The sequence below is a fragment of the Furipterus horrens genome, unplaced genomic scaffold (assembly GCF_987537825.1).
Source record: "Furipterus horrens unplaced genomic scaffold, mFurHor1.1.pri manual_scaffold_1, whole genome shotgun sequence".
NCBI classification, from domain to species: Eukaryota; Metazoa; Chordata; class Mammalia; order Chiroptera; family Furipteridae; genus Furipterus; species Furipterus horrens.
In genome coordinates this window covers 173,503,847-173,518,016 of record NW_028327171.1, presented here as the reverse complement: position 1 = coordinate 173,518,016, position 14,170 = coordinate 173,503,847, and the positions used below count along the sequence as shown (strand labels likewise).

General features: G+C 34.9%; 1 protein-coding gene across 2 annotated transcripts in view; it reads left to right on the top strand.

Annotated features, from left to right (window-relative positions):
• Positions 1–14,170, top strand: part of ZNF385B (zinc finger protein 385B) — a 378,085-nt gene that overhangs the window by 179,650 nt on the left and 184,265 nt on the right. The window contains exon 1 of one of the 2 annotated variants that reach the window (XM_090268154.1): positions 11,518–11,647. The exons of the other annotated variant lie outside the window; for it this stretch is intronic. Within the exon in view, the coding sequence (XP_090124280.1) occupies positions 11,638–11,647 (10 nt within the window). The 5' untranslated portion in view covers positions 11,518–11,637. Of the gene's footprint in view, positions 1–11,517; positions 11,648–14,170 lie in introns of those variants that run through there. 2 annotated transcript variants of the gene reach the window in all.

The following is a 14,170-nucleotide window of genomic DNA, read 5'->3' as shown; positions in this document are numbered from 1 at the left end:
TTTCTGAAGGGTTACTTTTCAAAGGACTTGGCTTAGAGTTTCATTTTTAACTTCCTACTTTGCTGAGGAGCAAAGCGTTGATGTGTGCTCCCATTCAGTTGATGAAACCCCAGACTCTATGGTACCTACACTGGCAAAGCCCTTGGGATAGGCATGGCAGCGGCACCACCCCACAGAGCTGGTTTTCTTCCATTACTGCCCTTTGGGGATTTTCTCACTCTCTTGCTATGTCTTCTATGCATCTAAAAGGGTTCTAAAATAACTCTATCCATTATACAAGGGGAGGGTTTTTAGGGTATCTATCAATTCACTGCATTACTACAAATAAAGTACAACAATGATTCTATATTTAAAGAGATACTTCTTTTAAGGAAGGGAAACTTAACTTCCCTCCCTGCCTCCTTCTCTCCTTCTTTCCTTCCTCCCTTAAATCTATCTATATAAGGTAATTGATAATTTAAATAAAATTTTAGACCTACTCTTGGAAGGAAAAGGGAATTTATAGTCATATAGCTTTTCTTTGAATCATACAAACAACATTAACTTAACATGAGACATCAAAGTTATTTTTTTCCCAAGCTTAGGATTTTCTAAGGATTATAATAACCAATGAAATGAAATACAATCACATTTATTGATCACCTAATATGTACCTGAAACTGTGCTATGCAGATCCTAATATGTTGAAATACAGTGTCCTTATGATTCTGCCAGAAGAAAATAGAAGGAAGACATAGACTCAAAAGTATGGGTGGCCCTTCAGTTAACTAACTTTTAACTTTAATACAATCTTTACTTTGTACCAAATACTTAGATGTCCCAAAACTTTAGGAACCAGGCCTTCCATGCACTGAACAGGTTTTTGTTTGTTTGTTTGTTTATCATCAAGGAGGATTTTGAGCTATATCACCTAAGGAAACCACTCATGAATATGTGAATTCTGGTGAGAAGTGTTTGGCCTTACAGGAAGGAGGATACCAAGAAACAGAAGCCCTCACCCCACCTCATGACATGCATGCCACTGTAGTTGGCCTTCAAGTGTTAGACCTCAGAACTTACTACGTACATGTTAAGAATAAATTTAGTATGTTCTTATAAGGACTATTGAATCATCCATGGTACAGGTTAATCAGAGAGAGTTAGGAGCAACAACACTTTTGAACTGAGCTTAAAAATACATGGCAGCTCGTCATATCAGGTGGAAAGAAGAGTGCGAGAGAAGGCAAGGACACTTGGAAGTTCTTGGAGTGTTCAGGGGCCTTTAAGAAGCCATCTCAAGTACACAGACTTTACATACTTGAAGGCACTTCCATGTGATAGTACTAGCTAACAGCCACTGAGTGTTTGCAATGTGCCAGGCATTGTTTTAAGTGCTTTACATGTAATAACTTATTTAATTCTGTCAACAATCCTGTGAGGTGGGTAGTATTCTCATCCCATTTTGCAGATGGTCAAACTTTTGAAGTGACTTTCCTAAGGCCGTAGAGTCACATACAGGTGGGCAAGCCGGGAAGCAAGTCCAGGCATTCCGACCCCCGAGCCCCTGCCCTTAACCTATGTGCTCTATTGCTCAAAGTAAAGGCTACATTTATTCCAGAGGACCTAATCAAAAATTCTCATTCTCGAGAAAGCCAAATAAAGGAAGAGAGTTTCTTTTCTCCCATGTAGACTCTATGTACCATGAAAACTGGCTTACACTTGACAATTTATTTAAATATTGCCCTTCTCTAAGAAAAACGCGTGATTGAATGAATGCCTTTTCAGTGGTATGTTGGACCAACATGCAGGAGTTTATTACTAAATTTTCAGGAATTTTGCAAGCCAGTTATTAAATACAGCATTGTTAAAAATTAAATTATATGAGCATACATTAAATGAACTATATTTAAAACAAAGATAATAAATATTCAAAACCCGTTACTTCCTGATTATTTAGCTACATTTTACTGTTATCTATGCTCCTTGAAGGTTTTTTTTTTTTTTTTTTTTTTTGCTTCTAGTGTATACATATGGTGGAAATACTATGTAATAGTGTGCTTCTGAGCATCTCTTCCAAGCTCCACATTCTATAATGTCCATCACATCGGTAGCTTGAAATTGGCAATGGCAGGAAAATTCACATCATGATTTAGTAAATGCTACAAATTATGGCTTTCTTTTTTGTTTTTGCCAGATTGCTAATTTGTTCAATATAAACAAACATCACACACTGCCTTCATTCCTTGTTTAAAAGATTTTGCCTTAAGTTGATTCTCAGGAGGGCTCTGTATTATGTAGAGTTTAAATTGTATAGCAGAGACCTCTGGTGTCTAAATCATAGTAATGCTACAATACTTAAGAAAAGGAACTTGGAAATGTTCAACAGTTTCTCATTAACACAATTATTTCACAAAATTGAGAATTCATCTTAGTTTTAATAACCACCAAAAATAACACCATCCTTGTATTTAATAATCCTTGAATTTTTATTTAAGAAGCTCAAACTCATCACTCCAGAGTAAAAATGTGTCCCATTTTTTCCCCTTAGTTTGCTGAAAGTGGGAGTCATTGTAATGTAGAGGAAAAAGTCAAGGTAACTGGATTCTGCTTCTGGCTGGACCACTAAATAGCCAGGTGACCTGGGCTTAATAGTCTTGCCTCTCTGCACTTTAGAATCACCTTGGCATTTTTTATGTATACTGATGACAAGCCCCACCCAGACCTATAGTATCCAAATTCCTAGGGGTGGAACCTAGGAGGTGGCAAGCTTTGACATGCACTTGAGTTGGTTCTAAAGTACAACTAATTTGAGATCTTCTGGTCAAAGTATTTACAGAGAGGGCAAATAGCCTATGATTAAGGGTTCCCGCTGCAAGGTCAGAACTCCTGCTTTCAAATCCCCCGTCTTTAACTGCTTAACTGTGTAACCTCAGGTAAGTTACTTACTGTCTATTTTCTCTTAAGTTGGAAAACCCCAGATAAGGTAAAAGGGCTTCAGATGGTTCAGAGCCATCGCTGAACAATATTTGCTGTGTCATTTTAATATCTATTTTGAATTAAAGCATTTGCATTGGCTGAAATTGTTTTTCTTTACATTATAAAGAATAAAACCTTTTTTCTGGTATATCACATGGCAACAATAATATTTATAGAGTTTGTTCTAAACAGGATGAAAATAAATACAGAAAAAATCTGTTTGTTATAGGAACTGTGTGATAAAGATGAACAAGTAGGGCAAAATACTGTAATCAAATCTTTAAAAGCAAAACAAAGGAGAAAATGTATTTTCTCATCCAGTTTGGGAAGAATCAGTGACTAATTATATGGAGAATGAAGGAGAAAGTCCCCATGAAGACGCTCCTTTAAGATGAAAATTAATTGGGAAAAATAGCCAGGAAGCACTTTGATAAAGGAGAAAATCAGAACCATGGCAAACCAAAAGACTGTTACTTACTGTGATTTCTTTGCTTGCCTGTTTTCCAATGCCTTTGATTGAGAAAAAGAGGTGAAGTAAGTAGATATTATGAGTATTATCAAAAACTATTTTGAAGTTGAAGTTGAAAAAGATGAATTCAGCACTGTGATTTTTAGTAACTTTCATATTTTATATTTAGAAGGCTATAGAAATTAACTTATTTAAAAACCACCATGTCATTAAATATTAATGACATAATGTCCAGTGCCCAACATCAACTTATGGACAGGATTCCTTCAGATACTTAAGAGGAATTACCATTATATGTAATTGTCTTTTGCTCTTTTGTTGTGGTAAAAACTTAGGTATAGATACATGAAAGGCTATTTCTGATGGCCACGATATTTTTGGTTGCAAGCAATAAACTCAGGCTAACTTAAGAAGGAGAGGAGCTTTGGCTGGTGTGGCTCAGTGGACTGAGCACCGGCCTGCAAGTCAGAGGGTTGCTGGTTTGATTCCCAGTCAGGGCACATGCCTGGGTTGCAGGCCAGGTCCGTAGTTGGGGGTGCAAAAGGCAACCACACACTGATGTTTTTCTCCCTCTCTTTCTCCCTCTCTTCCCCTCTTTCTAAAATTAAATACATAAAATCTTTTTTAAAAACAAGGAGAAGATTGGTTGTGGGGATACAACAGTGAATCTCATGAAATCTAAGGTCAATATTGCAGCACACTGTGGCTTGTTAAAACAAGTGTTAATGACCTAGAAAATCTAACAATCTTTTTACTCAGAGATGATCTGTGCCTCGCATAGTCTCTTGCATCTCAGCACTTTATGCTCTGTTCTCCTCTCTCTAGTGACAAGTGCTTCCTAATAAGCTTTGGCTTGAACATGACCCCCAATGAATATGGTCATAACTTGACTGTCTTCAGCACTTACGTCACTGGTTTCTTATCTTCCCAATTTTTGGAGGATTGACTGGAACATTGTTTTAAACCAGGCCACCCATCATATATGTCTGATGATTAGCTTTCCCTAAACCCATTATCTATACCTAGCCCTGGTCTAATTAAGTGTGCCTTGACTGGGATAGAGTCATGTAATACAAAGAGGGGTCACATTAGGCAGAAGAGGCTAGGGGCTGGCAAACCCTGGAAATGTGCTTTGTATTCTGCTTTATTTACATAATGTGGTTGTCTAAGGTGCTTCTTGCTAAAGTTGTATGTATACAGTATATGACTTCTGCAGAATATGAGTAAATAAAACCACACATTAGAATTCTTCTTGATTTATTGCTGCAGTTGCAGATTGTTACAAGGTCACTTGATGTTATATTTATATAGCTATTTCTCTAAATCATTCACATGAATCATAATATGATGAATACTGAATGGTAATGGAGGTACCTAATATTAACTTAGGAAAGAAAGAGCAAATCATTATCTCTGAATCTCAGAATTTTTCTGTTTTGGGGAGACACAAAAATAAAAAATTGAAATATTTTCAATTGTATTATGCCATTATATCCCAAATGTGTTACACTGATATGATAAAAAACATAACAGAGATCTTATAAGTTTCTTGCTGAAAGACATGTAACATAAAGGTCTGGGGGTTTTCTTTTTAATATGGATAACTGTGATCATCTTCAAGGAAACAACCATGATAGGTGAATCTAGGTGGAAAAGCACAACAAAAAGCCACAGGCATTTTTATCACACATTGGAGCCTTTTCAAGAGTTTATTGATGAGCCCTTTTGGTGAGGGAAGTATATGAACAAATTAAAAGAGCTTTCTGATGAGAATCAGGAAGCATTAGTCTAATGTAAGTTCCATGAAAGCAGGAACTCTGGTAGCCTCATCACTCAGAACAGTGCCTGGCTCAGAAGGGGACTCAAGAACAATTCAGAGAACGAATAAATATTCTTATGATTTTTCCCCCTCTACCAGCTGGGTGACAATAAGCAAGGTAATTTGTCTTCTGGGTCTCAATCTCCTAACAAAGTGAGGTGGTTTTGGAGTTAAGTATTGAGATACTCTGATTATCTAGCATATATTCAAAGTTTCGAAACATTCATTTATCAAATTGTAAAACTCCATAGTAAAGCAAGTAAACTCATATCCTGAGACAAAGAAAAATTCTTAAACTTTTTACTTGTTAATATTATTTAGAGTTTATATATGTTAATTATGTTGGAAAAGTATATTACTAATACAAATATTTTTATAGCTAATTTAACAGTACAGATCAGATGCAGAGTAGCTGTATGCATATGCCCCTAAAACTATATTTCAGCAGAGTTGACTCCAGTGAATTCACCTTTAGATAATATTTTTAATGTTTTCCAGTGTTGTTTTGAAACATCTAAGGTAACTATCTCTTGAAAGAAAAGAAAGCCCATTGGTGACTTTTGTAATGGGTTTGTTTGTTTGTTTGTTTGTTTAGATTTTTACATTAATGGAGAGCAAATATTAAAATCCCTTTTGGTTTTATCTCTCAGAGTTAGATGTACATAAACATTTTGTTTACTGAATATTACCTCACTACAAAATTGTCCAACTTGTCCAAAGTGTTAGGGTCTCATCCGTCTCCCTCCAAACACTGATGTATGCCGTAGGCAAAGTAGTGAAAGCACATTTCTCCCAGCTAGCAATCACTCACTTGGGATAAACAGTCATAGAGCATTTTTCTGCCCTAGGCAAGCTCCACCTGAGAAGACAGGCTGGCTATACATAAAAACAAGCAAGGTAGAGTGGATACCTATTAGGCAGGTAGAAATTGTTTAAAAAGAAAGAAAAAATGATAGCACTTCTAATTTAATCTTGTTGAAAAACTTGACACAGCTGATCATCTATCTTAGAATAGCCAAGATCTGGAAATAGCCCAAGTGCCCATCTGTAGATGAGTGGATAAAAAAGCTGTGGTACATTTACACAATGGAATACTATGCAGTAATTAAAAAAACAGCATGGGTAGACCTGGGGAGCATTATGCTAAGTGAAATAAGTCAGTCAGAGAAAGACAAATACCTTATGATCTCACTTATATGTGGAATCTAATAAAATAAATGAGCAAAATAGGTACAGAGGCATGGAGACATGCAACAGACTGACAGCTGTCAGAGGGGAGGTTGGAGAGGGGAACTGGATGAAAGAAGATGAAAGGATTAACCAGAGAACATATATGCATAACCCATTGACACAGACAACAGTATGGTGATGGCCAGAGGGAAGGGGGGCGGACAGGGGCTGGGTGGGGGTGGGCAAAGGGGTGGAAATGAGGACATCTGTAATAATGTCAACAATAAAAATAAAGTTAAAACAAAGAATCTTAACATAGTAAAAAAAAATAAGAAAAGAAAAGAACAAGGAAACCTATATCACAATGTTTGAACACCTGCTAACAAGTGTAGGAGGGGAGCAGATGCTCTGATAACATCGCTGATGACATAATCATTCTTTTGATATGTCCAGTTGTCCACAGATCAGATGTGATTGAACCATGTTAATTACATGTCATGATGTTGTCATGGAAATTTTCTGATGACATTGGTAGTAAATAGTTTAATGAGAGCCATGTTATACAAGGTTTCTGGGGAGCCTTAGTTTCTCAACATGTAAATTATTTCCTTCATATAAATTTAACGATTGGGTAAAAATGGCAATGCTTCCATAGTGATTAAAAAGATTTAATGCCTTAAAAGAAATCATGCATGCGAGCCTATTCATAGTCTGGACTCCCTGTATCACTTCTCTGCAGGCTCTCAACAGTCCTCTCTATACTACAGGTGAGAAGACTGAATCATGGAGTGGTTGTGGGGATTATTGACTAAAGCTCGCTATAAATATTGCATTACTGTTATCCTCACTTCCTTTTATCTTGTTTATTTCACACTACTCACTATACATTTGCACTTGTAACAGTGATCAATGAGAATCTCCTGCCTGTGTTTTCTCCACATACCCAGGTCTATAATCTTACTCCATGCCAATTAGAGGATCATTTAGGCCCAAAAGAAACTTGAGAACTTGACTAGTTCTCAACATTTACCTAATGAGGTTTGTAAGTGAGAGCATCTAAATTAGTTACTTCTACCTCCAGGTTCTTATAAATTATGCTTTCTTTTAAATAGCCAAATCTCTCCCTTTACAAATTTTAAAATGAGTTCTATTTTCAGTTTAGTACAAAAATGGTAACAATAAAGAATACTGTAAAATTTTCTATTAACCTGCAATATTAACAAGTTTTGCACATATACAAACACTCACATAGATATAGAATAGGCTTCTTTTACATATAAGACCTCTATTTTATGTTCATTTCTATATAGTCCCCCCACTTGATATATATAGAACATTTTCCTATATTACTATATATATTTTATAATATTTCATAAAATGGACACACCCATTTCTGTGCTATTTAGCATTTAGTATATAACGAATATCTTCATTCATACAACAGTTTTAATTCTTTTTATTCTTTCTCTTTTCTGGGTCCATTTTGGATCTCAAACTTAGAACTCATGTAACTCCCTAAATATTCACTCTATTGAAGTAAGTGGTAGTCTGGTTAATGGCAATTATCTTTTATCCACAGAGTGCTGTACTTGTAGAAAATTGAAAAGCTGATTATGCTACAGTATTTCCTCAGTTAAGCATATTTTTACCAGAAGTAATAATAGTTAATGCCTTTAGGGGGTCTTAAATAAAAACTAAGCACTAAATATTAAAAATGAATGCTACTAAAGAATTTTGCATGTATTTTAGACACTAAGTGTAAGAATTTTTGAATTAATACAGAAGATGTGCTGCTACAAGTTAATATTTATCATGATAGGAACATCTGAAATAGTGGTATAGTTCAAAATGAAATACTCTCAAGTACTTTTGTTCTCCCTGAAAAGGACAGAAAATTAAAATCTCCCCCAAAGGGAAAAAAAGTAAGAGAAACAAAAGGACCACTTGCTTTTTTGAAACAGATTTCCTTTCACTTACAAATGATTTATGTTTCCAATTCCAAAAAAGAAAAAAAGAAATATTTTATATTCTCTGGAAATCCCTGCTGTCTCAATTCACTGGATTTTATAGGGAGCGAGCTTAGAAGGAGCCCTGGATTGGAAGATCCGCAACCTTGGACAATTTGCTTATTTTTTTCTTAGTGTCAGTGTCTTCATCTGTACAATGGTTGTTGTGAGAATTGAATATAAAGCACTTCAAAGAGTGCCTGACACATAACTGACTCTTGCTTTTAAATGTTAATGCTTTTAAATGATAATGACAGGTTATTTCAAGAGGTAGATTTTTTAAATAATTTCTCTCCTTGAATGAAAGTCAATGATTAACACTGTGCTAGTAGGTAAATCGTTGCCATTTTGCTATAAAATTATAAACATATAGACCATTGAAAGCTGATTAATAATACACCAAACAGAATTGAAAAGTTAAAACTCCAAAGTTAAGCAATTCTCATGTCTCCAGGGGGTACCCTAATTTCTTTATGTATAGTTAATGTCTAAATAATAGTTAAAATGATGACTTAAATTTGTAGTAAACTAAATTCATTAATACTAAAGACAAAATAAAAGATGTATTGTTATTTTTATTTCTCAGTTCTTTCAACCATCAAGTAAGAAGAAAATAGGAAAATGAAATCTAAAATGATAGATTATCTAAACGTTAATGGTAGGGAAACTTTATCAAAACTGTGCTCTTCAGTGGTTTTAATATTAAAACACATAAATTGAAAATAAATGAGCCACGTATGCATCTTAAAAACTAGAAAAATGTATAAAATTAATTAAAAGAAGTAAGGAAGCAAGTGTTAGTAAAGATAAAGTATAAACATAGTGGAAAACACAAGAAAAAATAGAGCAGTATGACAAAACCAAAAGCAAGTGCTTTTTTGTTGAGGGGGTGGAGATGAGGATCTCCTTAAATAGACAAATTTATGACTAACTTGACTTAGGAAAAACTAAGGAAAATACAAACAGAAAACATTTGAGTTATAAGTAACCTTCAAAAAATAGCTACTCTACTGCTATTTAAACTGCTTAGTAAAAGAGTAAGTGATGGTCAGCTCTTTAACCCTTTTATGAAGTTAGCCTATGCTTAATATCCAGCACCAAGTAAAGATCCTGCGTGAGTTTGCTAGGGCTACCATAGCGAGGTGCCACCATTCTGGAGGTTCGATGTCTGATATCAGGGTGTTGGCAGGGTTGGTTCCTTTTGAGAGTTCTGAGGAAAGATCTGTTCCAGGCCTCTCTCCTTAACTTTGTAGATGGCCAACTTCTCCTGGTGTTTCTTCACATTGTCTTCCTTCTGTACCTTATCTGTATACAGATGTCTTTGTTTTTAATAAAGACATCAGTCACATTGAATTAGGACCCACCCCTAATGACCCTGTTTTAACTTGATTACCTCTGTAAAAACTCTATCTCCATATAAGGTCATATTTTGAGATACAAGAGGTTGGGACTTCAACATATGAATTTAGGGGACACAAATCAAGCCATAACAGATGCTCTTTTTCTTTGATTAATCAATCATTTGCTTTCATGTGGCTTATCCTAACAAAACTTTGAAAGAGGTCACACCCTATTACTTGTATAAAAGTTTTTAAGCTTTACATATTTAAGAAGTGGAATGGACCATATAAATCTACTCGGTTACTGAGCAAACAAGCTCAGTGATATTGGGAGACTTGCCAGTCTGTCAGTTGTGTCTTGGCTTTCTGGTATCACCTCTTCCAAACTCTTCACACCAATGGGGGACTAGTCAGGGAGTCCAGTCAGTGCTGGGCTGGTGTCACAGTCTTGGAGATGTGATGCTTCTGTGTCCTTGTTCTTCACAGTGTATACATACCTTCCTATCAAGCACTACTTGCCTTGGGCCTAGTCAGATGCAGTCAGATGCACATCCTCTATTGCCTCTGGCTTTTTTCTTTTTTCTCTGCCTTCACAAAACTACACTGGAATATTTATGCAGTTTTGTGTTTTGGTTTTTAAAACTTCCTGTGGGAATAAACGGTCACTGAATTGTCCTTGTATAGTTTTAATTACTTAGGCAATAACAACAATTTACTGAATTTGGAATCATAGGTATTTTTTTCAGATATATACAATGTATTATTACAATGAACATTTAAAAGTCCTCCAGTTGTACTATTTTCATTAAATTTGGTTCACAAACTAAAGATACTGATTCAATAAATTTCTGGTAGTCCCAGATATCTGCATTTTTAGCAGGCATTCCAGTGATTCCTCACACAATGTTCAAACCATACTTTGAACAACAATGAAAACACCCTTTAAATCAACACATTAATCATCAATTTTTAAATAGCTGCTACTAGGAATGCTCATTTTATTTCCCAGTAACATCATATTTTGTCAAATCTAAGATTTTTTTTGTTATTGTAAGTCACATCATTACTTCATCATTAAGAAAGAAAATACTCTCAATAAACAATGACACAGAGCCTTATAATCCTTCTAGACATGTGAATTATTCACACCAACAACTCATCACTCTGAAATTTCTATTCAGAGTGATTTAGCAATTTCTTCTGCCTTCAATTGCATTACTGGGGCTGTGATAGGCAACACTTTTACATGTACCATAGCTTCTGCTACTTATTGTTACCATTCTTCTATCCTGTAATGCAATAGAATTCTGCTTTCCAAGAAAATCTGAAATCGCTGTCATTCTTCCAATAATGAACATCTGCTTCACTTATAAAGAAACATACCCTATATCCTTTATATGCCAGTTTATAGTGAAATATGTTTTAAAGTGTTAGAGGGGAAAAAATTGGGGAAAGAGGGTAGATATATATTTTTAAACATGATTTTATAAAATTATTTGTGTAAGTTAAGAATTTTTATCTTTGTGCATTTAGTAGAAAACATTACTTGGCATTTTAATGAAACAGCATGATCAATTCAGAATTTACATCTCCAAGTCCAGTGAAGTAACCTACTTTTCCATGATTTTTTTTGGCTCTGTAGGCTGAGGAGGCAGTATCTACTGACAGTCACTGTATTGTTTGTTAGTTTCAGCAGAGGTACGCAGTGAAGGAGTGGAGCTGCTCCAGTACTCCAGCAGGCTTAGTACACAAGGAAGAGTTTGTGAAGGCTCCCACTCTCTGTAATAAAACGTGTGACGGGTTAAAGTACTTCTCAAATCTTGATACTTTTGTTATTCAGAAATTACAGACTGGCTGAATTGACTATTGCTAAGAAAAATGCTTCTAGGTAAGTAACATAACTTAACAAATGGTAGATTTGTTCTAAAGTGTTTGGAAATATATATGGAGGTAAACTTGGCTTTGTCTCTGATTTTCCAGATTTGTACAGATTTCACACAGTGTTGAGCAGTGCCATCATTGGTATTAGTTGTCCTACTAGGATTTTAAGAGGTGAATTTTGGCAACTTGAAATGATCTTGGAATTGTGTGTATAAATTAAAGAGGCAATATTTTGGGATTTAATCAGTAGTTGTTATAGACAACAGAGTCTTCATGATCTAAATGTTAACATGATTTCTGGTTTAAAACATGTTAGACTTCCATATGTTGTTAAAATGCTGTGATAGATCTTCTAAAAAGGACTCATTTTATGATTGTTTATTAACATATACAGAAATGCCCAGATTGTCAGTTTTAAAATTAGTTTCCAATAATAAAACATTGAAAAGGTGAAGTGTTACTGTGCTGCGTATGTTTACTAATACTCACAACTATATCTTATACAATATAAGACCTTTTAAAGTACATCATTTACATACATTAGACTTAATAGAAATCTGGCAACACCTTTCAAAGAAGATCCAATATAGGAAGATTTCTCACTTTGTAGAGGGGCATAATTAAGTAAGAATTTCACTGGAAGCTATATAAACACTTTTAAATGTTCCATTGATAAAATGCTTCTTTTACTCTTAAGTTAATGTTGTGAAACGCTGGCTGACTTTTATGCCTTGGATTATTATTTACTTGTAAAATATTTTCCTGATAGACTATGTCAGTAAGTTGCTTGATGAGTTGAGGAATCTTCCAGTTAATAAAGGCAAAACAAACATGTGAAATCTCCAGGAAATTTCGTGAAAACATCTTTGATTGTAGTGGTTACACTTTGGCCAGTTGTATACATCATTTCCCATGGGAGATAAATTTTAGCCTTTATTGGAGTTATTCATAAAACCACTATTTAGGGACATTTGGTAACCCATTTGGGACATAATAAACATAACTATATTAGTGGTTTAAGAGAAAAATTATATTTTGACCTTTTGTGTGTTTAAATAATTTAAATATTAGGTTGATCTGCTCAGAGAAAACCTATAATTGGTGACATATTTTATGAGTCACTTTTTGCTGTAATTTAAAGCTTATTTATTATTCTACTTGGTAACAGTATATTGTTTTGAAGAAAATACTGGTCTAGCAATTAAGAGACCCAAGTTTAGGTCCCAAATCCTCAATACAACTTCTAACCATTATGATAGCTTCTCTATAAAATTATTTCTTTAGAGTTTTACTTTATTTTTGTTATTTCACTTCTGCCCTCTTAGTTTTCATTATCTTGTCATGTTGACAACACTATATACATGTATAAAATATACTGCAAGTTTTAAACAAGGGCCAGCCCTTCACTTGGGAGCACCCTTCAGATCATAAGATTCAGTGTCATCGTTGGGGAATGAGTGAGTCAGACAATTTGGGAGAGGGGTCCTGACCTCTGGAAAGTTGTGCTTCTGTGCAATAGCCACCATTTTGTTTATGATTTACCAAGGTCCTGATGCACATGCATGTGTTGCACAGCCCTCCAAGTCAGAAAACTCTGACAGATACCCATCTTGGAGACATTTACTTTAAAAAGTGATCCTTCAATTGAGATCATCTACACGGAAGCTTCTCACATGCAAAATCTCAATTTATTATGTACCATATCCATTACCTCTACCTTTTCATTTGCCCAAGATTTCTTCATTTGATTGGAAATTAAGAGTTTGCAGACTTGAGTCTTTCCATTACTTCACTAAGATAATCTCACTGAGGCTGAGGTGGCAAAGCACGATGACAGGAGTTTGAATTCCTCTTCCTCTAGTTCTGAGTGGTCTCAGGAAAATCATTCATCCTTCTGCATTTATTATCTCTGTAAATGAAGACACAAATATTTATCTTATAAGATTGCTGTAAGGATTAAATAGGAAATATTTATAAACATGAACTGGTACTTGAACATTTAAGCTTGTGACCAGTAAACGGTAGACAATTATTGCTGTTGTATTATTAAAATATCTGTTGATTTGTTTTGATTTATCCTACTTTCCAGGATTGCAGGCACTATATGAGTTTTATGAAGTTATTTACTCTCATGTTCCAATAAGATGAGTGAATTATTTTCTTGTGTGAATTTAGAGTCAACCAGAGCTAACTCTAAATTATAGTTGTGAGCTATAATTACATCAATGGTTAAAACCATTTTAGCCTCTGGGAATGAAAAGTTATATTTTACAGAGCATGTGAAAGAAGTATTTGTGAATTCATCTCTGTCTTCTATTCATACCTGGGTTAAAATGAGCCGTGGTGTTGAGCAGTTTCTTTGGAACATTACATAAACTTTCTTGTTCTTGGCCATGTAGCAGTTGGGAATATGCAAACAGCTCTGAAAGGAACCAAACAGCAAATTCTTCACAGGCAGGAAACCTAATATTTACACATTAATCAATAGGGTGATGTTCACTAAGGTGGCTTATGACTAAGATTTGTTGTT